The sequence below is a fragment of the Nematocida displodere genome (genome assembly GCF_001642395.1).
Source record: "Nematocida displodere strain JUm2807 chromosome Unknown 3, whole genome shotgun sequence".
Classification (NCBI taxonomy): Eukaryota; Fungi; Microsporidia; genus Nematocida; species Nematocida displodere.
The window spans coordinates 230,415-251,416 of record NW_027138158.1 but is presented as its reverse complement, the minus strand read 5'-3'; the positions used below and the strand labels follow the sequence as shown (position 1 = coordinate 251,416).

General features: G+C 48.8%; 21 protein-coding genes across 21 annotated transcripts; 11 read left to right on the top strand and 10 right to left on the bottom strand.

Moving 5' to 3' along the window:
• Nucleotides 1–38: 38 nt before the first annotated feature.
• NEDG_01115 (26S proteasome regulatory subunit N7) lies at nt 39–1,091 on the bottom strand (the record flags this gene model as incomplete). Its single annotated transcript, XM_067688533.1, has 1 exon — nt 39–1,091. One exon carries the CDS (start codon nt 1,089–1,091, stop codon nt 39–41), a length of 1,053 nt encoding a protein of 350 aa, XP_067543721.1.
• A 134-nt stretch (nt 1,092–1,225) lies between these two features.
• NEDG_01114 (uncharacterized protein) lies at nt 1,226–1,765 on the bottom strand (the record flags this gene model as incomplete). Its single annotated transcript, XM_067688532.1, has 1 exon — nt 1,226–1,765. The coding sequence occupies one exon, from the start codon at nt 1,763–1,765 to the stop codon at nt 1,226–1,228; it is 540 nt and encodes a 179-aa protein (XP_067543720.1).
• Nucleotides 1,766–1,827: 62 nt separating this feature from the next.
• Nucleotides 1,828–2,082, bottom strand: NEDG_01113 (protein transport protein SEC61 subunit beta; the record flags this gene model as incomplete). The annotated part of the gene is made up of 1 exon (XM_067688531.1): nt 1,828–2,082. The coding sequence occupies one exon, from the start codon at nt 2,080–2,082 to the stop codon at nt 1,828–1,830; it is 255 nt and encodes an 84-aa protein (XP_067543719.1).
• Nucleotides 2,083–2,094: 12 nt separating this feature from the next.
• NEDG_01112 (uncharacterized protein) lies at nt 2,095–2,298 on the bottom strand (the record flags this gene model as incomplete). Its single annotated transcript, XM_067688530.1, has 1 exon — nt 2,095–2,298. The coding sequence occupies one exon, from the start codon at nt 2,296–2,298 to the stop codon at nt 2,095–2,097; it is 204 nt and encodes a 67-aa protein (XP_067543718.1).
• A 12-nt stretch (nt 2,299–2,310) lies between these two features.
• On the top strand, nt 2,311–3,414 carry NEDG_01111 (uncharacterized protein; the record flags this gene model as incomplete). The annotated part of the gene is made up of 1 exon (XM_067688529.1): nt 2,311–3,414. One exon carries the CDS (start codon nt 2,311–2,313, stop codon nt 3,412–3,414), a length of 1,104 nt encoding a protein of 367 aa, XP_067543717.1.
• An 83-nt stretch (nt 3,415–3,497) lies between these two features.
• On the top strand, nt 3,498–4,343 carry NEDG_01110 (uncharacterized protein; the record flags this gene model as incomplete). The annotated part of the gene is made up of 1 exon (XM_067688528.1): nt 3,498–4,343. One exon carries the CDS (start codon nt 3,498–3,500, stop codon nt 4,341–4,343), a length of 846 nt encoding a protein of 281 aa, XP_067543716.1.
• Nucleotides 4,344–4,527: 184 nt separating this feature from the next.
• Nucleotides 4,528–6,126, top strand: NEDG_01109 (uncharacterized protein; the record flags this gene model as incomplete). The annotated part of the gene is made up of 1 exon (XM_067688527.1): nt 4,528–6,126. The coding sequence occupies one exon, from the start codon at nt 4,528–4,530 to the stop codon at nt 6,124–6,126; it is 1,599 nt and encodes a 532-aa protein (XP_067543715.1).
• Nucleotides 6,127–6,226: 100 nt separating this feature from the next.
• NEDG_01108 (DNA repair and recombination protein RAD52) lies at nt 6,227–6,865 on the top strand (the record flags this gene model as incomplete). Its single annotated transcript, XM_067688526.1, has 1 exon — nt 6,227–6,865. The coding sequence occupies one exon, from the start codon at nt 6,227–6,229 to the stop codon at nt 6,863–6,865; it is 639 nt and encodes a 212-aa protein (XP_067543714.1).
• Nucleotides 6,866–7,078: 213 nt separating this feature from the next.
• NEDG_01107 (translation initiation factor 5B) lies at nt 7,079–9,139 on the top strand (the record flags this gene model as incomplete). Its single annotated transcript, XM_067688525.1, has 1 exon — nt 7,079–9,139. One exon carries the CDS (start codon nt 7,079–7,081, stop codon nt 9,137–9,139), a length of 2,061 nt encoding a protein of 686 aa, XP_067543713.1.
• Nucleotides 9,140–9,195: 56 nt separating this feature from the next.
• On the top strand, nt 9,196–9,636 carry NEDG_01106 (dUTP pyrophosphatase; the record flags this gene model as incomplete). The annotated part of the gene is made up of 1 exon (XM_067688524.1): nt 9,196–9,636. One exon carries the CDS (start codon nt 9,196–9,198, stop codon nt 9,634–9,636), a length of 441 nt encoding a protein of 146 aa, XP_067543712.1.
• A 22-nt stretch (nt 9,637–9,658) lies between these two features.
• Nucleotides 9,659–10,111, top strand: NEDG_01105 (signal peptidase complex subunit 3; the record flags this gene model as incomplete). Its single annotated transcript, XM_067688523.1, has 1 exon — nt 9,659–10,111. The coding sequence occupies one exon, from the start codon at nt 9,659–9,661 to the stop codon at nt 10,109–10,111; it is 453 nt and encodes a 150-aa protein (XP_067543711.1).
• An 11-nt stretch (nt 10,112–10,122) lies between these two features.
• NEDG_01104 (ubiquitin-activating enzyme E1 C) lies at nt 10,123–10,989 on the top strand (the record flags this gene model as incomplete). The annotated part of the gene is made up of 1 exon (XM_067688522.1): nt 10,123–10,989. The coding sequence occupies one exon, from the start codon at nt 10,123–10,125 to the stop codon at nt 10,987–10,989; it is 867 nt and encodes a 288-aa protein (XP_067543710.1).
• On the bottom strand, nt 10,986–11,747 carry NEDG_01103 (uncharacterized protein; the record flags this gene model as incomplete). The annotated part of the gene is made up of 1 exon (XM_067688521.1): nt 10,986–11,747. The coding sequence occupies one exon, from the start codon at nt 11,745–11,747 to the stop codon at nt 10,986–10,988; it is 762 nt and encodes a 253-aa protein (XP_067543709.1).
• A 24-nt stretch (nt 11,748–11,771) lies between these two features.
• On the bottom strand, nt 11,772–12,845 carry NEDG_01102 (solute carrier family 39 (zinc transporter), member 1/2/3; the record flags this gene model as incomplete). The annotated part of the gene is made up of 1 exon (XM_067688520.1): nt 11,772–12,845. The coding sequence occupies one exon, from the start codon at nt 12,843–12,845 to the stop codon at nt 11,772–11,774; it is 1,074 nt and encodes a 357-aa protein (XP_067543708.1).
• A 32-nt stretch (nt 12,846–12,877) lies between these two features.
• On the bottom strand, nt 12,878–13,657 carry NEDG_01101 (solute carrier family 39 (zinc transporter), member 1/2/3; the record flags this gene model as incomplete). Its single annotated transcript, XM_067688519.1, has 1 exon — nt 12,878–13,657. One exon carries the CDS (start codon nt 13,655–13,657, stop codon nt 12,878–12,880), a length of 780 nt encoding a protein of 259 aa, XP_067543707.1.
• Nucleotides 13,658–13,667: 10 nt separating this feature from the next.
• NEDG_01100 (uncharacterized protein) lies at nt 13,668–14,309 on the bottom strand (the record flags this gene model as incomplete). The annotated part of the gene is made up of 1 exon (XM_067688518.1): nt 13,668–14,309. One exon carries the CDS (start codon nt 14,307–14,309, stop codon nt 13,668–13,670), a length of 642 nt encoding a protein of 213 aa, XP_067543706.1.
• A 30-nt stretch (nt 14,310–14,339) lies between these two features.
• Nucleotides 14,340–15,569, top strand: NEDG_01099 (uncharacterized protein; the record flags this gene model as incomplete). The annotated part of the gene is made up of 1 exon (XM_067688517.1): nt 14,340–15,569. The coding sequence occupies one exon, from the start codon at nt 14,340–14,342 to the stop codon at nt 15,567–15,569; it is 1,230 nt and encodes a 409-aa protein (XP_067543705.1).
• Nucleotides 15,534–16,307, bottom strand: NEDG_01098 (uncharacterized protein; the record flags this gene model as incomplete). Its single annotated transcript, XM_067688516.1, has 1 exon — nt 15,534–16,307. The coding sequence occupies one exon, from the start codon at nt 16,305–16,307 to the stop codon at nt 15,534–15,536; it is 774 nt and encodes a 257-aa protein (XP_067543704.1).
• Nucleotides 16,308–16,384: 77 nt separating this feature from the next.
• Nucleotides 16,385–17,533, bottom strand: NEDG_01097 (uncharacterized protein; the record flags this gene model as incomplete). The annotated part of the gene is made up of 1 exon (XM_067688515.1): nt 16,385–17,533. One exon carries the CDS (start codon nt 17,531–17,533, stop codon nt 16,385–16,387), a length of 1,149 nt encoding a protein of 382 aa, XP_067543703.1.
• Nucleotides 17,534–17,805: 272 nt separating this feature from the next.
• NEDG_01096 (uncharacterized protein) lies at nt 17,806–19,203 on the top strand (the record flags this gene model as incomplete). The annotated part of the gene is made up of 1 exon (XM_067688514.1): nt 17,806–19,203. One exon carries the CDS (start codon nt 17,806–17,808, stop codon nt 19,201–19,203), a length of 1,398 nt encoding a protein of 465 aa, XP_067543702.1.
• Nucleotides 19,204–19,374: 171 nt separating this feature from the next.
• On the top strand, nt 19,375–20,856 carry NEDG_01095 (uncharacterized protein; the record flags this gene model as incomplete). The annotated part of the gene is made up of 1 exon (XM_067688513.1): nt 19,375–20,856. One exon carries the CDS (start codon nt 19,375–19,377, stop codon nt 20,854–20,856), a length of 1,482 nt encoding a protein of 493 aa, XP_067543701.1.
• Between the last annotated feature and the right edge of the window lie 146 nt (nt 20,857–21,002).

The following is a 21,002-nucleotide window of genomic DNA, read 5'->3' as shown; positions in this document are numbered from 1 at the left end:
TAAAATATTTTCAGAAGAAGATTTTATTGTCCACCCCGCTACTTGATTAGCTTCTGGATCGTATGTGAGAGCTCTTCCGCCTGCTCCCGAAGGCCCCCCTTGCTTTCGGGCGGCGTGTTGTAGATCATCATGTTTTGGTGGTTGATCTTGCAAAGAATGTCCTCCCGAAGAATCATGCCCTCAATGTCTTTCAAGACGTACCCCGAAGAAACCCGGAAAATGGCTGACATCTGCTCAACGGAAATAGCCTTGTAGCTCATAAACAGCTGGTTGTACGTTCGAACCTTCATCATGTACACGAAGTAGTCCCCACTATCTTTCAGGTTGACGTCGTTTGCCAGGCCCTCGCTAAAGACAGCTAGGTGGTGGAAGAACTCCTGGTAGCTGCACTCGTAGAAGGACTGGATAAGCTCGGTGGCGCTTGGTATTTCCCTGATCATCTCACAGACCTCGCTTGACTCTATCAGCCTTTTGCCTATCTCGTTCCTTGGGAGGGTAAGCATCCCGGTGAAAATCGTGTAGTGAACGAGCTCTCGGTAGGTAAGGAGCTCCTCAGACTCAAAGGTTGAAAGGGCGTCCAAAAACAGCTCGGCTGCTTTCAGGTACTCTTTTTCGCGCATCCGGAACAGGCCTCGGTAGACCTTAAACTTGTTTTTTCTTCCCCAGTCAATGCCAAGCTCTAGAAGAGACTCTGTCTTTCTAACGAGCTCCTCAGCCTCTGGGAGTCTTTCCAGGAGCATAAGCATCCGGGTTTCTGCCGTGTAAGCGTCAAACTTCAAAGCGAGGGATCGGTTTTTGGTGAAAAGCCTTTGGGTTGTTTGCAGGAACCTTTCGTAGCTCACCTCCGCGCTGAGCTTGTCCGCCAGCTCTTTTAGCTCGTCTTCATTCATCAGCTCTAAGTCCGGCTCTGTTTCCATCGCATTGTCGTGGGCGGGGCTTATGTACCCCTTCTGGATGTAGTCTCTGATTAAGTGGCTCATCCCGTGCTCCTGCAGGAACACAAGGAGCGCCTCTGCCTCCTCTTTTCCCCTGTGCACGGAGTAAAGCCTCTTTCTGGCCTCTAGTGTTGGTACGCTAAAGTCAAAGTCCATTAGTTTATTAAATTTAAAATATTCCTATCCTATGTAAAACTATACCAAGCAAATGAATAAAGGTGTTTATTGGGCAGGGTGAGACTGTTCGGGGCCGTGAAAGGCCGTGCGGGAGTGCGGGAGTGCGGGAGTGCTTATTTGAACAGGGACAGGGCTGAAAGGGTGCGGCTGGCTCCAAGGGAGAGCTTTCTGGTGATGTACTTGTAAAAGAAAGCGGTGAAGAACATAAGCTGTAAAAGCGTGATTGATAGCTGCACCAGGTACCCCCAGTGCTTGCACATGAGCGACAGCGCCGAGTTGCCCATAAAGCAAACGCTGTACGGAAGCATTTCCCGCGAGCAAGCGTTGGTCAAGAAGGTTTTAAACCCGCCAAAGAATCCCAGCATAGCCACTAGAAAGAGGGAAAACAGCGTGAACGAAAAAACAAAGGTCTGTGGGGCAACGGGCAGGGCTATCAGCTTCATTAGCGAGTTAAAAAGAAAGAAGAAAGATAGAACCAAACAGCTGGCTGCGCACCACATCCTCGTCCTCCATGTGAGGTTAAGTGTCTCAAATCTGGTATTCTTCTCTGCAAAGAAGTCTGTGTAGGTGAACGGAAGCTCTCTTCCCTTTCTTGACTCTTTGCCTAGCTTGAGCGTGTCCAGTGCTCCTTGGATTGTCTTGTCTAAATTCATGAATGAAAATTTTCTTCAAATTTTAACCAAACAAATGGTAGCATTTCCGACCAATCATTTATTTACCTCTGGACCAGGAACCCAAGCACGAGTGCTGCTACCAGGGCCCCTGCGCCAATAAGCGTTTGTACCCCGAACGAAGACCCAAATCGGCCAAGAATATGGAGCACTACGACGTTGAGTATAAAACAGAGGGAGAGAATGAGCACAGAGGTTGGTTCGAGGGAAAGAAAGGGGGGTGCTGGTTTGATAAAGTTCTTCAGGGCCAGGTTGCGGGTTGCTGCAAGCGTTTTCTTCTGAGGCGTTTCTTTCTTCATTAAAAATTAAAATTAATTCTGGTTATGTGAGCATCTCTCAAGGTGTTTGGTAAAAACCATGCTGTTAACCGACGTAGAGCAGCTTTTACAGAGAACCTTTACCATGCCTCCTTTTCTTTTCTTTATCTTCCCAGAGCTTGTGAGGGTGATTGCAAGCTCTGAGGAGATGATTTGGTGGGCGAGCGAGGAGAGGAGGGTGTTTAGGAGGGGAGACATAAAATATTTGCAATGCTTGAACGAATCCGAGGCATTTCGGTGAGCGGTAGCGCCACCAGGGAGATAAGGACCTGGGTGGAGGAGCGGCTGAATGAAGCGAACCTGAAAAGCAGGCAAGAGATTGAGCAGCATCTCGGCCATCTGGTGCGTCTTGTGGGGGGCGGAAGGATGATCAAGGCTGGCGGGGTGAGGACTGGGGGCGTGTTTGATGCTCTGGCCCTGAAAAAAGTGGAGGTTCAGGTAGAAAGTGTTAAAAGAGTCGTTAGTACCATGGCGTCAGTTACCAAAGAGAAAAAAGCCTCGGTTAAGGGGGTCCTGGAGCTGCCCAACCTGGTAGAGGGGCTGGGGGTGAGCGTGGCCAAAGTTGAGGGAACGCTAACTTCGGTCAAGGGGAGCCTGCTGATTGGGAGGATGAAAAAGATGCTTTCAGAGTCGCCAATCAGCTACAAATGGAACCTTTCAACTGAACTTTCCAAAGATTGCCAAAACATTTCCATATTTGGTAGTTGGCCCGATTTTAGCGCTTTAAAAAGAGTAACGGCTGGGGGCGAGGTGGCTCTTAGTGGGGGGCAGGCGCATCCATCGGCTAAGGCAGAGTACAGGGACCAGCGGAGCCATACCCTGTCCACGCTTAGCCTACGCCTTGCCAAGCACTCCCGCCTCGCCTGCTTCTTCCAGCACCTGTGCCCCCTGCTCTCCCTCCAGGCCGCCGCCCCCGAGCGCCCCGAAACAGCCCTCTTCCTGGACTCAAGGCTGGAGGGGTCCCTGGGCCTAGGGTCTGGGTTAGGGTCTGGGTCTGGGTCTGGGCCTATCGAGCGCCACAGCCTGGCCGCAACCTGGACCACGGCTGCATGCACCACCCTGAGAGTGGCCCGGGATAAATTTGGTGTCTTTGGAGGCCTTCGGGTTAGCTTGGGCCAGGACAAGTCCCCAAATCTACCACATCCCAGAGCCTCCATTCTAGCCCAAACCCCAGTGTTTGGCGTCTTTTATGCACCCACATCCAAATGGGTCGACGCAATTGACGTGCTATGGTCGTATGACAGCCTGAAAGAGGCTAAAGGCATACTTTCCAAGCTGGGAGGTTTTTCCATTACAATGTCAGCGATGCACTAGGGCTGGGGCACCCGTACCCGTACCTAAAGGTAACCCGCGCCGTACGTACCATAACCGAAACTCAATTTTTTCCCTTTTCAATAATGATCATAAACCCTTGGACAAGCTTGGCACTGGCCACCATCCTCTCGTTTGAAGCATTGAGAACTGTTTCTGGTTCAGTACATCCTCGCCACTCTATGGCTGCTGAAAGAGATGCTTTTATATCTGGCGGTAGAACCAGCTACACGGGCCCTGATGAAGAAGATACAGCACCCGACATCTCCGAGGCAGTCAGCGTTAGGCGTGGGTTTGGGCAAAAACTAACCAGAGCCCTCCAGAGGTTTGCTAAAGGCCAGCACCCAGACCTTTTTGGGTCTGGCGACTCAGCCGACACCAGTGAACCCATAAACTCCAGCAGCCACCACCAAAACGATGAATATGCCGCCCCTCTATCTGCCGCATTTGTTGATATACCTCTAGGCAACCCGAACATAGAAAGGGGCCAAGAAAGCTACTACACAGGCAGTACACCAGGCTCATGCGACGACTCCCAGGAGTCAGACCATGAGCAGCCAGAGGCCTCTAGGGCCTGGAGAGGGTCCGTTGAGCCCTCCAACCCCAGTGTTATGTGGGAAAGACTAGCAATGAACCCTTATAACCGCAATCCTGCCGAACAAGCAATGTTCAGTGCCGTGTATGACCGTTTGATGAAAAATGCTGACACTATTACCGTAATGAGAGGCCCAAGTGCCACGGTTCTATTTGTAGCTGGACATATCGTCCTGGTTGGCATCCTATTGTTAAGTCTGTGGGCAACGTATCTGGTGGGTAAGATTATTGTCGCGAACAACAATAGAGTCCATGAGTATACGCCTACGCCCGATGCTCCCACAATAGAACTCCCCCCTGGACCATACCCCGCTGATTTATCGAGTATCCTGAACTAACCCAAAAACCCGATATCTCGAGTGTCCCAAAAACCCGAAAACCCGATATCTCGAGCGTCCCGGGGCTGGTGAGAGGGTACCTGGCACCTTGAAAGCGCTGTGCTTCCCTGGTGAAATCGTTTGGTAAAAAAGATCATGTGGGAACGACTACATCAAAAAGCAATAAAATTTTGAGGTAAATTTTATGAAGGAAGAAGCATGCATAGCCCATTGGATAGCGTATGGTGCCGCCATGGCAGGTCTAGCGTACGCAACGTACAAGTACATGAGATACGAAAGAAACACTCCGGAGCAGCTAAAAGAAAAAGGAGATGTCTTCTTCTGTGAGAAAAGGTACGAAGAGGCGCTCAAAGCCTACCAGGAAGCCATGGGACTGGCTGAGCGGAAAGAAACGGCCGGGGAAGTGCAGATTAAGCTAAGAAACAACATCTCACAGTGCTACTTTCATCTGAAGCAGTACGACCAGTCGCTTGTGTACGCTGAAGAGACACTCAAACTCGACCCTCTCCACAAGGGCGCAATTAAGCGCCTAGCTATGCTTACAGAGATAGACTGTGGCTACCCAGACGAAAAAGGAATAGCCGTTATAACGGCTTATCTTGTATTACTAAATAAGGAAATGGAAAAAGAAAACCTTATACTGATCGAAAAAGAGAACCTTCAGCCAAGTGCTGCGAAACTCAAAAGCACCCGGGAAAACAACCACTGGCAAACTGTGCTAGACACGAAAGTAAACACGCTTGCTAAATCGATGGCTGAAAAGCACCACCACACCACCACCCTACACGTGCCAATCGTTAAATTAGAAGAAATCCTTCTCACCTTCAAAGACGTCCTCCGAGATGCATCCTTTGGGCCGGCCACAGACGAGGACAAGAGGACTCTTTCCCTCATTGACAAAAGAAGCTTTATTGCGCTCATTGAACACATTTCCCTATCTATCACTCCACCAAAACCTACTACCCCGTCCAAAAGAAGCCTTTTTGTTCTGGGGAACATTCGCTTTGCACAGACACAGTATGAAGAAGCAGCCAGATACTTCCGGGAGACAGGAACCCTTTACGGCGATGTTTTGGCCCTTTTCATTGAAAAGCTTAAAGGGGTGCCCTCAACCGAGCTAGGTCGGGAGCAGATAGAAAGAATCATGGAAAAGAAAGACGATCCAATTGTCAGGATGTATGTTGCCCAGATACAGCTGGCAACGCACAACATCGGACAGTACCTCTCAACGATGGTAGAGCTTGAAAATGAAGCACTCATCCCGCACCCGTTCATTGCAAACGCTAAGTCGCAATTTGAGCTAAAAGAGGAAAAAGAAGCCCTGGTAACGATTTATCGGGCCCTGAAAATTTTTCCAAACGATATCAACACTATCTGCACTGCTATTGAAATACTTTCACAGACAGACCTGGAAAAGCACCCAGACCAAAAAGACAAGCTTGAAAAACTTGTGCTTCGGCTAAACACCCCAAAATTCAGGGACTCGGCCCGAGCAAAGTTTTTCCAGTACATTGGATACTCCTCCCTGAAAAAAGACGCCGAAACACTCCGCTCCCTAGACGACGCGCTCCTCCTAGACCCGTACAATAGCTCTCTCCTTCTCCAGAAAGCCCATCACCTAATCAGCATCGGCAACCCCGCGGGATTCTCTCTTTTCCACCAGGCATCAAAACTATCACCCGATACGGCAGAAGAAATCTATAGAATCATGCTAACGTATAAAAGCATATACGATGTACAAGAACACTACCCCGCCCTTGCCAGCCTCTCAGGTCCCAGGTAGACCCCGAAACTATGCCGCCCCAGTGTACCCACGCACCGCACCCACAGCACCGACCACCCCGAACACAAAACCCCGAAAGCACAATTCCTGTCTTTTTTTTATGGAAGAGAACCAGAGAGTAGCCAAGGAGTTAGACAAGTATCTGGGCCCAGAGTACATCAAATACAAAACCACTGGATATGCCAGCGAGCCATACATTGAGGGATGGGCTGCTGTTGCAATTGCCAATAAAATCTTTGGTCACGATGGATGGTCATCAGAAATCAAAAATCTATCCCCGCCCCTGATAGAAGACCTAGGCAGTGGCAAAATAACAGCCCAGGGCAGCGCCACTGTCCGAGTAACCCTTGCCACGGGAGTGTTTCGGGAAGATATTGGTTTCGGGGTCGCTGAGAACGTCAAGGGACGAAGTAGGGCCATAAAACAGGCCCAGAAGTCTGCAGTAACAGACGCCCTAAAACGAGCACTTAGGCAGTTTGGAAGGGCGCTGGGTGGGTGCTGCTATGACACCTACTACCTAGGCAACCTAAAAAAAGTATCGACCCGAACCCGAGCCCCAATCACTGAAGACATGCTCATTCGTCCAGACTCGCCCCCTCCCGCCCGGCCTAGCCGACTCAACCCTTCCCCCCTCCACAAAAAGCCCCACACAGCCGCAACCATACCCGCAACCACCCATACCCTCCCAAGCACTGTCTCCGCCCTTAACCTTGATGATATGCTCTCCTCAGACTCTTAATACCCCCCTTGCCACGTACCTGCCTGGCACGGTATACCACCCACCGTATTAATAAACAGTTTACCTACCATCACGCACCACCGCACCATTGCACCCCATCGCGTACCACAGAACAGCACGCACCACGCCCCATTACAGCACCGTACAGCACAAACACAGCACGTACCACAGCACAGCACAACCATTATAAATAAATTTTCCTGTACATTTTACATGGCCAAAAAGAAAGGAAAGAACGTCTTAGAAGACATCTACAGCATATACGAAGAACACCAGGAGGTGGAAGAGGTTGTTTATGAAGAGGAAGAGGGTCTGTCTGCAGAAGAAGAGCACGAACGCCAGCCAGCACCTACCTCTGTGCACCAGATAGCCTCAAAACTTGAAAGACTTACTCTGCAACGCACCACCGCACCAAAACCAAAAGAAGTGCTCCAAACACAGCCAGAGGTAGCCCGAGCTAACACCAGCACAGACTACAGAAGTCCCATTTGCTGCATCCTAGGGCACGCAGATACGGGCAAGACCAAGATCCTTGATCGAATAAGAGAAACGGATGTGCAGCTGTCAGAAGCTGGGGGCATTACACAGCAAATAGGTGCAACCTACATCCCCACCCAAGAACTGGAAAAGAGGTACCAAATTACATCGGAGCACCTTCCAGGGCTGCTGGTTATTGACACCCCGGGGCATGCAGCCTTCTCTAACCTCAGAACCCGGGGGTCGTCAATGTGTAACATGGTTGTTTTGGTCATTGATATCATGCACGGGCTAGAGCTCCAGACAAAAGAAAGCATTGAAATACTCCGAGCGAGAAAAACGCCGTTTATCATTGCGCTGAACAAAATAGACCGCATTGCTGGGTGGGTCTCTGTGGAGGGGCCCTTTTCCATCAAAGCCCAAAAAAAGGCGGCCCAGCTAGAGTTTCGGGACCGGTACGAGAAAATCGTCCTTGACCTGGCCACAGAAGGCCTCAACTCGGCTATTTTCTCCAAAAACCCCGATCCCAAGCGGTACATCTCCATCGTGCCAACCTCAGCCATTACAGGCGAAGGCCTTGGACAGCTTCTCTCCCTGCTAATTACCCTGGTAGAAACCCGAATGCTTAAAAAGGTCAGGTTTGAGGAGCAGGTTGAGTGCATGGTTCTAGAGTCAAGGTCCGAAGAGGGCAAAGCCCCGGGGGTTGACGTTATTCTCTCAAACGGAACGCTCACGGAGGGGGACAGGATCGTTCTCTGCACCCAAACGGGAGCGATTGAAACAGTCATTCGGAAGCTTTTGACGCCGCGCCCAATGAAAGACACGCGCACCAAAACCAAGTACGTGGAAAACAAACAGGTACGCGCAGCCATTGGTGTAAGGATTGAAGCCCCCAAACTTGAAGGCGCCCTTGCAGGCAGCAAGGTCTATGTGGTAACAGAAGACACCGCCGAGGCGTCCAAGCAGGAGGTGGAGCATCAAATTAGAACGACGGTTAAAGGGCTTATTACAGGAGCAACCACCGAGTCAGGTAACATTTTTGATACGGTGGGAGAAGACGGTGTCCACGTCCAAGCAAGCACACTAGGCTCGCTTGAGGCACTGATTACCATCCTTAAAGCAGCCAACGTTCCCATTAGAACCGTTGGCGTTGGAAGCATTGGAAAGAAAGACCTAGTCAAGGCGTCAACCATTGGAGAAAGACACCCGGAGTACTCGCTGATGCTCTGCTTTGACATAAAGCCAAGCTCTGAAATGGAGGCTCTTGCCAAAGAGCTGGGCGTTAAGATAATCAGGGCAGAAATTGTCTACCACCTGACTGAAAGGTACCACCAGCACATGGAAGAGTTCTGGGAAAAAGCTGCAGAGGCCCTGAAAGACAAAGTCGTCTTTCCATGCATCCTTACCATTGTCCCCCGATGCATTTTCACCACCCGATCGCCCCTGGTTCTTGGGGTTAAGGTAGAGGAAGGCATTCTTAGACTGAACACGCCACTGGTCGTGATGAGAGATGGCGTGGCAACGCCGATAGGCAAAGTCACCAGCATTCTTGAGGACAAGAAGCAGAACCCGAAGAACGACAAGCTCAAGGCCGGGTCAAAGGCATCGATCAAGGTGGAGGTGGGGCCTACAGCGGCCCCCATCATTATAGGCCGCAAACTTTTTGAGACAGATGAGCTTATCAGCCGACTCACCCGAGACTCCATCGACCTTCTCAAAGAAAGCTTTAAAGATGCTCTTACCAAAAACGACTGGATGACAGTTATCAAAATCAAGAAAATTCTTGGAATATTTTAGTCAAGGTGCAGAGTACGTGGGCGGCATAAATACAGCCCAAGAATGTTTTTTATTTTATGACAGCCACAGAAGCCTCTTTCAAGGTAAAGCTTCTCACAAGCACAGCTATCTGTCCAAAGATAGCTACGCCAGGGAGTGCAGGGTATGACCTATACAGCGATGAAACAGGAAGCATTCTTCCAGGAGAGAGGAAAAAAGTCAGTCTTGGAGTGTCTTTTGAAATTCCAGAAGGCTTTTACGGACAAATCCACAGCCGTTCGGGGCTGGCACTGAAGTATGGGCTAATAACACTGGGGGGTGTAATAGACTCAGACTACCGAGGAGAGGTCTCTGTAATGCTATTTAACTCAGGAGGCATCCCTTTTGGCTACGAAAAAGGAGAAAGAATTGCACAAATGGTTATTTTGAGGGTTTTTACCGAGGCCGCAGTTGTTTCGGTGTCAGTGAGCCAAACAGCCAGGTCGGTGGGAGGCTTTGGCTCCACAGGCCTTAGATAATAAAGTGCTTTTATTTTTAATTATGAACACCTTCAGTAAGAGAGCGTCAACAGCAGCTTCTCTTTACATGACGTACCTTACCTTGGTGGTTGGTGTAGTGTTTGTAACTTCTTTTTTCATGAACATAAACGTACCTTCATGTTCTCCAGTTATTTACTCGGTCAACAAGTCAAATCTTGTCTTTTCTCCAAACATCAACCTAGAGCCCACCATAAACTACAACGTGAAAGAGCTGTACATGTACTTGGTGCAGAGGGTGGAGAGCAATGGGGAAGTTGATGAAAAGACGATTTGGAGCACTTTGGTGAAAAAAAACGGACAAACCAAGCTTTTTTCAAGGGTGGTGGGGAGCACAGACGATCCGAAACGGCCGCTCCTTTCCAGCACCTTTGTTCTTAAAGGCTCGTACTTCCCGTACATTGGTCTTATCAAACACAGAACCTTTGCCACCTTCAAAGGCGAAATGCCCCAATAAAATTACTTTGCATGAAAGTCTGTCTTGGAGGAGCAGGCAGCCTTGGAACAGCCTTTTTAGCTGCGCTTCTGGAGAGCTCTCTCTTGGTGGAGGAGCTCCATCTGATTGACTTCGATGTGGTTGAGCTGGCTAATACGGGGAACCAGGTCTATCGGGAGCAAGAGGTGGGGCAAAGGAAGGTTGATGCCCTGGCTGAGATTCTGGTGGAGAGAGGGTTTGCAGGAAGGGTTTTTAGGTACTTTGTTGATATTAACCATCCAAAAACTGTTCTTTCCCAATTAGGAAATGTGGCCAACTGTAACGTTTTTGTCTCTGCATTTGATACGTTCCAGAGCCGGGTCAGTTTCTACTACTACGTCGTTCAGGAGTGCGCAAGCAGCCGCCTCTACCTCGATGGGGGCATTGAGGGGTACAAGGCCCACTGCTTCTACACCAGCAACTCCTCCCCGTGCATCTACTGCCTGCGGTGGCTGTTCCCCGAGGAGCGGAGATACTTTGGCGTCTGCTCACTTGGTGGAAGAGAGTCTGTGGAGCTGTCCAGAGAAAAACTAGAGTCAACGGTCCTTACCATATTAGGAAAAGAACTAACGGACAGATACAAAAACACAGTAGAAAAGTTCAACACCAAATACAAAGATAGAGGCATTGTACTAACTGAAGCAGACGTCAAGAACATAGAAAAGTCTTTGCTCCCCACCATTCCCCCCGTGGCCACCATTCTCGCCAGCCTAATGGTTATGGTGGTTAAAAAGCACCTTGACACCCCCAGTGCCTTCCAGAAAAACTTTATTCTCTACGCGGGAGACGCCCAGCCCCTGTTCCACGCCCATAGCCTAGAGAAGGACCCGTCTTGCTTTGTGTGCTCTGCAGGGCCCTAGTCTCCTACAGTAGCTTCTGAGTTTTTAATAAACAAATTCATTATTTCCTTTTCTAGAAATATGACGTCATCGGTGGCTGAATCTGGAATAATTGCCTTGTGTTTTTTGTGGCAGTAAATCATCCAACTAACCCGCACCGTAGCTAGAACAATGCTCTCCTCTGAAAAGTAAAGACCTAGCGGCAGCCTCTGAACGTCCAGCAGAATGACCCAGGCCGTTTTCTTCACCTCAACTGGCACCACCCCCACCATCCCCAGCACCCCGAGATCGCAGCCGAAACCAAAACCGCCACTTCCCATGTACCGATGCATATCCCCAAAGACAAACCTGAACGCAAGAATGGAAGCAAGAACGACTTCCGTCTGCAGCAAAGACTCGGGGCTAGCTTCTTTTTCGGTGCCATGCTCTGGGTCTGTGAACACAATGGCCTGTCTCTCCCCCACCCAAATACCCCCCACGCCCTCAAAGTACTTCACCCGCTCTCTCTGCAGCTCCACGGCCTTCTGGCAGCTTTTCCCAGCGTACCCGTTGATCTTGCCCGCAAGGCTTAGCGCCCCGATAACCAGGCAGCTAAGACTCTCAAACCTGAAACGCTTCTTTTTCTGGAGGCTCTTGGCCAGGACGAGGTAGACCATTCGAGTGGCGATGCCCGCAGTGCCCTCAAGGTGCTCCAGCTCCTTCCCCCGCGCCATTACCTCTCCAACCAGGAGCTGTGCGTCCCTGCTCCCCGCCAGTAGCTGGTACTCCTTGGCGTCCATAAAAAAAAGATCTAGGCCGTTTATTTATGCGTGGGCGTAAGCAATCATCACTGCTCCAATGATGTACCCAGCCAGCAGATAGAACACCTTCCTAGTGTCATTCAACGAATGGAAGATAGGAGGAAGCATTTCCACCAACACAATAAATGAAAGACTTCCAAAGGCCAGGCCCATGCACAGCTCTCTAACCACCCAGCCTTTCAGGATGGAGGAAATAGCCACGGCCAGAACCATTCCCAGAGGTGTGAGCAGTGAGTACATCAGCAGAAGACCTGCACACATCTTAACGGAAAAGGTTGAAGAGAAAAGAGCCACCCCAATAGTAATCGACTCAAGCACCTTGTGAACTACCAAGCCTATCAGTAAAACTGTGTCGTTTTTCAGGTTCTCAGCTCCAAAAGCCAGTCCTTCAAAAATCGAGTGAATGCTAAAGACGAAAATAAAGACAATGGCCTGCTTAGCCGTGGTCTTGTAGCGTAGACCGTCCGTACAGCATCCATTTATCTCACTGGACGTCTGTTTTGTGCTTGGTTGGGCAGGTGCGTGGCTGTGGGGGTGTGGTTGGCTGTGGGAGTGGGAGTGGGCAGGTGCGTGGTCATGCTTTTCAACTTCCTCAACAATAACGCCTTTGGGCTCGTCCTTGTCACAGTGCGCGTGCTTAATCACCCTCTGGTCGATGATAATAAGCCCAATAAACGTCAGACCAGCAATGAGCAGTCCTGGGTGGGACCCTTCCACTACTTTGACCGCCTTCCAAAAGAAATTGGCTGGTTCGGGGTGGCTGTGATGACTGTGACTGTGGCCGTGTTCATGACTGTGGCCGTGTTCATGACCGTGACCGTGGCCGTGTTCATGACCGTGACCGTGACTGTGGTCGCATCCTCCAGTGACAATGTGAGGCATGAAATCCATGAAGAGAATTGCTAGCAGAAGACCGGCTGAAATGATGCTGACTTTGTTAAACGTCTTTCTAAGCCTGGGAGAGGAGAGAAGAAGGGTGGGAAAAAGGCTGGGAACGAAAGAGAAGAGAAAGATGACTCCTGGCATCTTAAAATTCTCTAAAGAAAGGAACGTGTACCCGCTTCCGTCAATGTTCATGCTTGTTTAATTTTTTGCGGTCGCGCTTTTATTTAATCTGCCTGAATCAGATGGCCTGCAAAGATCACTGTGGTGATAAAGGAGTAACCAATGAACATCGACAGCATCTTTTTGGCGGTGGTTGATCTAGTAAGCTTGCCTCCTGACATTTCAAACTCATTTCCAACCATTTCAACGAACCCAATGTAAAAGAAGCTTCCTGCAGCCACGCCATCAAGGATACTGCGCAGAAGGGTTCCCTCGACATCTCCACAAAGATGCTTCCCAAGGAGGGCCCCAATGCTCGTTAGCGAGGAGTAAACCAGCAGAAGAATGAAAGAAGTGCGCGCTGAAAGCTTAGAGGTTAGCACAGACGCTCCAAGCACAATGGCTTCAAGCCACTTGTGCACCAGGATGCTAACGATGTACCACATAAGCTTGTCCCCCTTCTTGTTTCCCATGCCCAGGCCCTCCATGAAGGAGTGCAGGCTCAGAGCCAGAATGAAAATCAAGGCTTCTTTTTGCGAGGCGCCGTCGGGGATTGAGTCCTGGTCCTTGGCGTCAACGCGCTCAATGTAAAGCTTGCTTAGCGTGAAGAGGGCAAAAAAGCTTAGTCCGGTTGCAATAGCTGGAACACCCCCCACCCCGGGGATGGGGTAGATATCTGGAAGCACCTCCATGAGAATAATTCCAATGATGAATCCTCCAGTAAGGCATTTAACATATGAGTACATTGTTAGCAGAGGCTGAATCAGCTTGTAGACGTAAGAGAACATCAACGTAAACACAAAGAGAACAACTGCAGAGACATTTAAAACTTTGTCCTCGTCCATTGTGAAAATTTTAAAGATGAAACTTTTTATGTACGAGAAACTCTGTGAGAATTCTGGAAAAAACAAGGCGGGAAAAAATCTTTTTTGGCGGGAGAGCTAGGACTAGCGCCAGGCCCTGGGAGAGGAAGAGCAGGGTGATGAAGTTGACCAGCTGGAAGTATCCTGCCGTGGCATTTCTATCAAAAAGGAAAAAAACGAGGACTTTTAGGAAGCAAGGAGTTGAAAGAACCGTTATTTTTCGTAAAAGCAGTGAGATAGAGGTGTTCTTTTGAGAGACGACATTGGCAAAGATTGCAATTTCACAAACTTGTGAAACAAAAGAAACTGCCAGCTCTTCTGGGAGCGAGGATAGTGTGGCTGACCACCTGTCCAGGGTGTTTATCGACACCAGCAGTGCGCAGAGAAGCATTTCGTGCCTCTGCCACCGGTGCCTGTCCCCCGTCAGCAGGATGCTCCAGGTGCTGTTAAAGACCACGTGCGCAAAGGCCTTTGGATTCATTAAAAAGAGGTCAACTGGAAGAAAGGTGGCTCTGAGGATGTACTCGTCAGCTACTTTCTTGCAGTGGGGGCAGAGCGAGTGTCTTTGGAAGCCGTTGGTGCAGGCAATCAGTGCGGGAACGACTTTGTGGCAGTGCGTGCACTTCGGGGACATAATTATTGCATTTTTTTAATTAGCAGAAGAATGGGCACGACCATGGAGCAAGTGCGCAGTAAGTGTGGCTTAGCAAGTTTTATTGGTGCTCTAACCCTGGCATATGTCTGTGCTCTGGTTCAGCACTGGAGAGGTCTTGGTTTGCTTGGTTTTATTCTTTCTGTTCTGTACAAACCCGTATCTTTAATTGTTGATGTAGAGATTCGTTATTTGTGCCTAATCACTGGTTTATGTGTGATGTATCTTTTTTTGGTTCGAAAGTATGTTCATGGCGGTGTTTCTGCCCTAAGCCTGATTTTCAAGGTTTCTTTACTGGCGCTTTTGTACGTGGTGGCTGAGAACGTCTTTGTCTGCAGCATCTACCCCACCACTGGCATCCGATTGAAGGTGTACGTTGACCTGGTTAATGTGGTCTGGGTGACTGGGGTGATTGTCTATGAGTCTCGGGTGCAGAGAAACTATGAGATAGCTAAGGAGGCCTTTGGGCTGTTCGGGTACCTTATTCGCAGCTATACGGTGCTGGGGTACCTGGGGATACCAACGCTTAGTGTACTGGTCGGGTGGGTAAGCCATTTATTTGGGTGTGGGGCACTAGCGGTGCTGGAGTCTGTCTGGGAGGGGGCTGTTAACGGGCTGGTTCTTTATGGCGCCTTCTCGAGCATTCTGCACCTCTACATCTATAACATCAAGTACTTCACCTCGGAGCCGGGGATGGACCTTGGGGGCTCTGATTTGGTGTGTGACTGCATCTTTACTGGCCTGTGTGTATCTAGCTATATAGATGGGGAGTATTCTCCATCCAAGTCGACCAAGGAGGCAAACATTGATGCTATCTACCATTACATAGTAGAAGTTCTTCAAAGCATGGAGTACTTAGTCTACACCATTGTGAGGAACCAGATGGTTCAGAAGGTATCGGTTCCGCAGAAAAAAGTCAGAAACATTCCAGACATTCTGCTTACCACCAGGGCCACCACTGAGGTGTCCTTGTATTCGGACTTTTCTTCAAAAGTCACCCACAAGCCCATCTTTACCCTTTTATCGCGGATAGTGTACCAGAGAGCTCTGTTCAAGGCCAAGCACGTGGACAGGATCATAAAGAAGCTCAAAACGGTCTCATGGAAGCTTGAGGCGGGAAAGAAGAAAAAGCTGGTTCTGGCGGTTGAGAGGGTGAAAAAAGAGGCGGAAAAGATTGTCCCGATAAAAACCGTTGAACTGACCAACCTACTGAGTATTTGGATTTGCACCATTTCCAGCTAGCAAAGAAACGAGCGCTGCAAGGGCCGGGGGTATAATGGTTGTATCTGGGAGAACGGGGATGGAGCCGAGGTAGCTTACCGCCGATGCGTCTGCTAGGAGCTTGCCTCCACCCTTGGAGAATATAGGCGTGCACTCGGCGCAGGAGGGACACTCAAAGGTGCTCATGTTCTCAATCACCCCAACGACGCCAATCTGCTTTTTTTGGAGAAAGGAGATCGTACCTGAAGCTTCTTCAAGAGAAAGGTTTTGGGAGGTGGTTACTATGAGTGCTTTGGCCCGGGGAAACCTTTCCACGGCAAAGACGTGCTCGTCAGTGATGCCTGGGGGCAGATCAATGACCACCCAGTCGTACTTTGTGCTATCAATGCTATCAGCAAACATTCCAAGTAGGCCTATCTTCTTAGGTGCTCTCCAGATAACAGCTGAGCCTGTGGGAATAAGCGAGGCAATGGAGAGGTAGTGGAGGGTTGGCGAGTGCTCGAGCGGTACAAGACCTTTGCTGCCTTTAAAGACCTTCTCTCCTTTATCCCCCATTAGTATGCCTATGCTTGGACCACAGAGGTCAAAATCAAGCAGGAGCACTCGGAGGTGTTCAGATAGTCCTTTAGAAAGCATAGCTGAAAACGTAGACTTACCAACCCCGCCCTTGCCACTGCCAATAAGAAGAACTTGTGGAGAAGAGGTTTCAGAGATACCTGAGAAAGAGGATGCCACTGCAGATGTCTGTGCTATAGGCATAAAAAATTTGCAAAACTACCCTGCTAGAATAAATAACGGGTATTTTGGTCTCTTTCTTTTGTTTACTGGTGGGGTTGCTACTCCTGGCGGTTGCTTTGGTCGAGGGCGTAGTGAAGGGAGAAGGTTCCTGTGGGTGCTCTGGCTGGAATGTACATTCTTAACAGGCCGGTGCGCTTCTCTTTCTTCATAACCCTGATTGCGTCCAAATAAACCTTGGAGAGGGAGGCAATGAAAAGGTGTCTTTTGTCTGAGACGTCAAATCTAAGGGTGTTGAGCATTTCCAGCACGCATCCAAGGTACTGGTTTCTTTTGTCGTCCGGAAGATTTCTTAGTTTTAGCATTTCCATATCAAAAATATGCTGTTTTTCCGTTAGATTGTCCTTATTTAGAAATAGCTTTGTTAAATGCGATATTACATCGCCGTGCTTTTTAGCTAAGGTGTTGATGAAGAGGGTGTTCTGGTAGTTCTTGTAAAAGGGCTGGAAGACATCTAGAATTCGCAGTTTTTGGGGGTTTTTGTAGATAGTGGCTAGAACGTGGGTGTTTTTTGACTCTATCTTGATCCCCCCCTCTTCGCTGGCAAAGTAAAGGGGCTCTTTTGATAGTATCTTTTCAAGGACCTTGTTTTTGATGTATGCCTTGTACTTCCCCACCTCTATTCCGGGGTTCTCGCAGTGTGCAATGTCCAGAGCACTTGGTATCTGTTTGTCGATGTTCTCGATGTAGAGCACGAGATCGACCGTTTCTTTTTTGCCAAGTTTGTTCTTTAGCTTGATCCCTGAGAGCAGAGTTTTGCCTATTTTGAAGAAGTTGTGCACGCCTATCTCAATGGCCTTGATAGAGTTAAGCTGCCTTGGCGTCTCCTGCTCGGTGTTTATGGCGCATATTTCTATGCCGTCTACCATAGGCACCAGCACTCTTTTTTCGGTGTCAATTCTAAAGATGTACTTGTCCTGGTACCCCACATTCACATCCAGCCCAAAGATGCACGGGCTTTCTCTCAGGTTGTTGGTAAACTCTCTTGGGGTTTCGAGCTTTTCCTCCTTCTCAGTGAAGGCCCAAGTGCTTTCCTCGGTTTTGGTAAGCGCCCATCTCTTAATGATCTTTTGGTTGTGTACGAGCAGTGGGAAGACCCTCAATGTGATTGGGATGCTCTTAACCAGAGCGGCCAGGCTTTTTAAGCATAGAGCTGTTGTGTCTTCAAATACTACCACTATTGTGTTCATAAAACTAAAAGAAAAATTTGTTTGTGATAATTAGTAGTTGAACTCTAAATGTTTAATAATGACTCACCAGGAATTGTTTTTTGGGTGCCTTAATTACCTAAAGCCTCTTCAGAGTGGGTGCTTTAGTTCTGGTTTGTTCTGGTTAGCTCGGATTTGTTGCTACATGCCTTGTGACCTAGCAAGAGAAATTTTACTAATAAACTAACCTTCAATATATTTCCTTTTAGGGCAGAGAAGGGAATAGGATAATTTTAATTTTTATTCTCTATCCAATGGTTTCAAGGGTGTGTTTAAGATATTCCCTAGCTCTAAAGGGTATCTGTTTGCTAGGGATGGCTGTTGCTGTGTCTTGTAGCAAACAGAGCGAAACGTATGGCCCTAACGAGGCAGAAGAGGCAGAAGTGGCAGGAGTGGCAGGAGTGGCAGAAATCGCCCAAGCCAGCAGTGGGTTTATGAAGAAGAACATAGACCCTATCAGCATAAAAAATCTACCCTCCCTGAAAAGAAGGAGCTGTGATGGTTTTTCGCCAATGCTCACCAAATATGCCCTGAGCAGCCACCTACTACCACCCACGGCGCACACCGAAGCAACCATTGCCTTTTTTGACAAATGGGCCCCTGGGAACCTGAAATACCAGCCCGGCCGTGTAACTTATGTGCTTGAAAAGAACCAAACCCAGATAGTTGTTTTTGATTTGAATCCAATGGAGCTAGAGGGCATTCCGCCCCAGATAGAGCCGGGGCTTGTGTTTAGTGAGGTACGTGTGCTGGCCACGTACTTAGAAGAGTGCGAGATATCCTTAGCTGAGGTGACTGCAAAACTTGCCAAACTTTTTCAGGCCTTTGATGGTGTTTGTATAGACAAGCTGCATATGGAAGACTTTGACATAGAAGAAGACCTGTCACCAGCCCCCGAAAAACGCCCTCTTTTTATCGCTTCTCAACTATCTATGTGCCATGTGACATCTTCTTTTTTTGAGTGGTTCTGTGGTCGATTTGATCTGGGCGCGTGCAGCCCTGGTCTGTCCCTAAAAATAGACAATAGCCCGCTCAGCTCCATTGCCTGTATAGACTCCCTGGGCATAAAAACACTTTCAGGCTTGTTCCTCAATGAGTTGGGTGATTTAGCGTGTCTTAGCTGCCAACTACTGGAACAGGGCAGGGTTAAGAACAGCCTTGAGCTGTGGTATCTTTCTTCTGACATCACACTCTCTCCAAAGGTTTCCAAGGCTATTGCAGAAAAAGACTGGGACAGTATGAGGGTGGACATAGAGGTTTGGTTTTACATCTGCTCCTCTACCCACATGAATGTTGTTGTGAAGAACGTTTTGGAACTAAACGTTGGCGAGTGGGGTGAATTCCTGGAATTTGAACTTAGCAATGAAGATGCTTTTGTTCGGGTTAAAACACTGGTGCTAGAAAACAATTCTGTTAACGACCATCTAACACTTGTATCCTTCCGTGCCATAATGCAGTGGATAAAAACAGAGTTTTTAGAGGTCGAAACGATTGAGCTATTCATGAGTTTGAACATATTAATTGATGACGAGGTAAACCTTTTCCTATCTGAAATTCCAATACCTCCCAAGACCAAGTCCAGCATCCCCTCCCCAATAAAATTCAGGGTAGATGGTCCACAACCTGTTTCCCACACACAACACATGCTCTAGGCACAGACTGTTTGTGCCAATGGCTGCTAATTCGTGCTAATAAAAAAGACAATCAAATCTTCCAAAATCAGTTATTGAAAACACGCACAGGAATGACTGCCACCGCCAGATCACCGAACACTATCGCATTACCCTGATTCATATCTAAAAATAAAAAAGGCCATGCAAACCATGGCACCAGCAAAAGAACAGCCCAAAAGAAAAGAGATAAACAGAAAAAACCACCTCCTACCAATCTGCTACCTTGTACTTGTGGTGGCTGGACAGCTAAACTCTACCTCTTCTGCTCTATCTGCACCCACCCTCCACGGCTGGACTTCCAGCGGGGCAGACGCAGACGTGGAAGACTGTCCTGTCTCGCTGCCCTTCCAGAGCGCCCCCCCAAAAGGCCCTATGCCCCCGCGGATGGACGATTACAGCTCGGACGAAGAGAGAACCACCCGCCTCTTTAAATCTAACAGTGAACTCTGTGCTTCTTTCAAAAAATGGACCTACCCATACACCCAGTGGGAAAAAATCATACTAAGCAACCGCTATGCGCTCTATCTTCCATACTACACCACACTGCCTGCCCTACTGAACGCCCTGGACCAGAGACAGCTAGGTACCCGAAGCTTTTACGTTTATGGCCGGCTAATGACTGCAAAAGAAGCAATTGAGACGGTTCTCAGATGGATTGGTACTATCAGCCGTAAAAACAGCCTCAGAGAAGACGTTCGGGTTGTTCGTGCGCTTTGTAAACAAGTCAAAAAAGCCGTTTGGAAAAATGATCTTCATGAAACCACCAACCTGAACCACGCCGTCTTTACCAAGCTCGTTACTTCCCTGAAAAAACATGAGCTGAGAAAAAGCTGTCCCCCGGGTATCTACACCGCCTGGGCAAACATGTTCAGGGAAATTGGCCAGGAGGCGTCTGATCTTCACAAAAAACTCTCTGCTAACAACATCGAACCCAACCCCAATCCCTTCAACACCACCCGAACACCAACCACCCCCCCACACCTGCTGCAACTTCTGCTAACCATCTTGCCCCAATGGCCCGATTTAAAACACTTGCGTGTTTGCTCCGTCTACCTGAACACCCATACAAAAGTACTCTGCCCCGTCTATAGCCCAGCGCCCTCCACAAGACACAACCTCCATATCTCTGCTGAAAATCTCTGCGAGCACACGTACCGCTGTCTCTTTGACGTGCTACTAGGCCAAGCAAGCATCGAAAAAATAGATGCGGCACCCAAAGACCCCTACAGCACCTCAGAGGACATCTCGATAGTCTGGACCTTTTGGGCGAGCGAGAACGAGACAACACTAACTGCACAGCCCTCTTTCTCTTTTCTCGAAACGATTGGCCATGTTCTTGCCCGAACGCTCACTTTTCAGCTCTCAACCTACACCCTTCTCCCTCTTCTATCCACCATCCGCATCCCCGCATCAATTAGCCTCATCACGATCATGCAACTAAATGAACAGGCTTTTGCCATCACCCTTGCCTCTACCGCTGCAAACGGCTTCTTTGCCGACAATGGCTTCTACAACATCCGCCTGGTGTTTTCAGAGGACGTCCCAAAAACAGAGCGTCTTATTCAGCAGGGACTAAAGTGGGGCGCCCGCTATACCATCGACAAAGTCGTTGTCGGGTGGCAGGGCACCTAGGCATCTTTTGCTTTTACCTGAAAACCCCAGCTAATCAAATAAGCTTCACCACCTATAAAATGCGCCGAAAAATAAAAAACAGCATCATCCTCCACACCAAACCCGTACACTATTTTCAAAAAAAAAGGTTTTTATTTGGTCCCTGG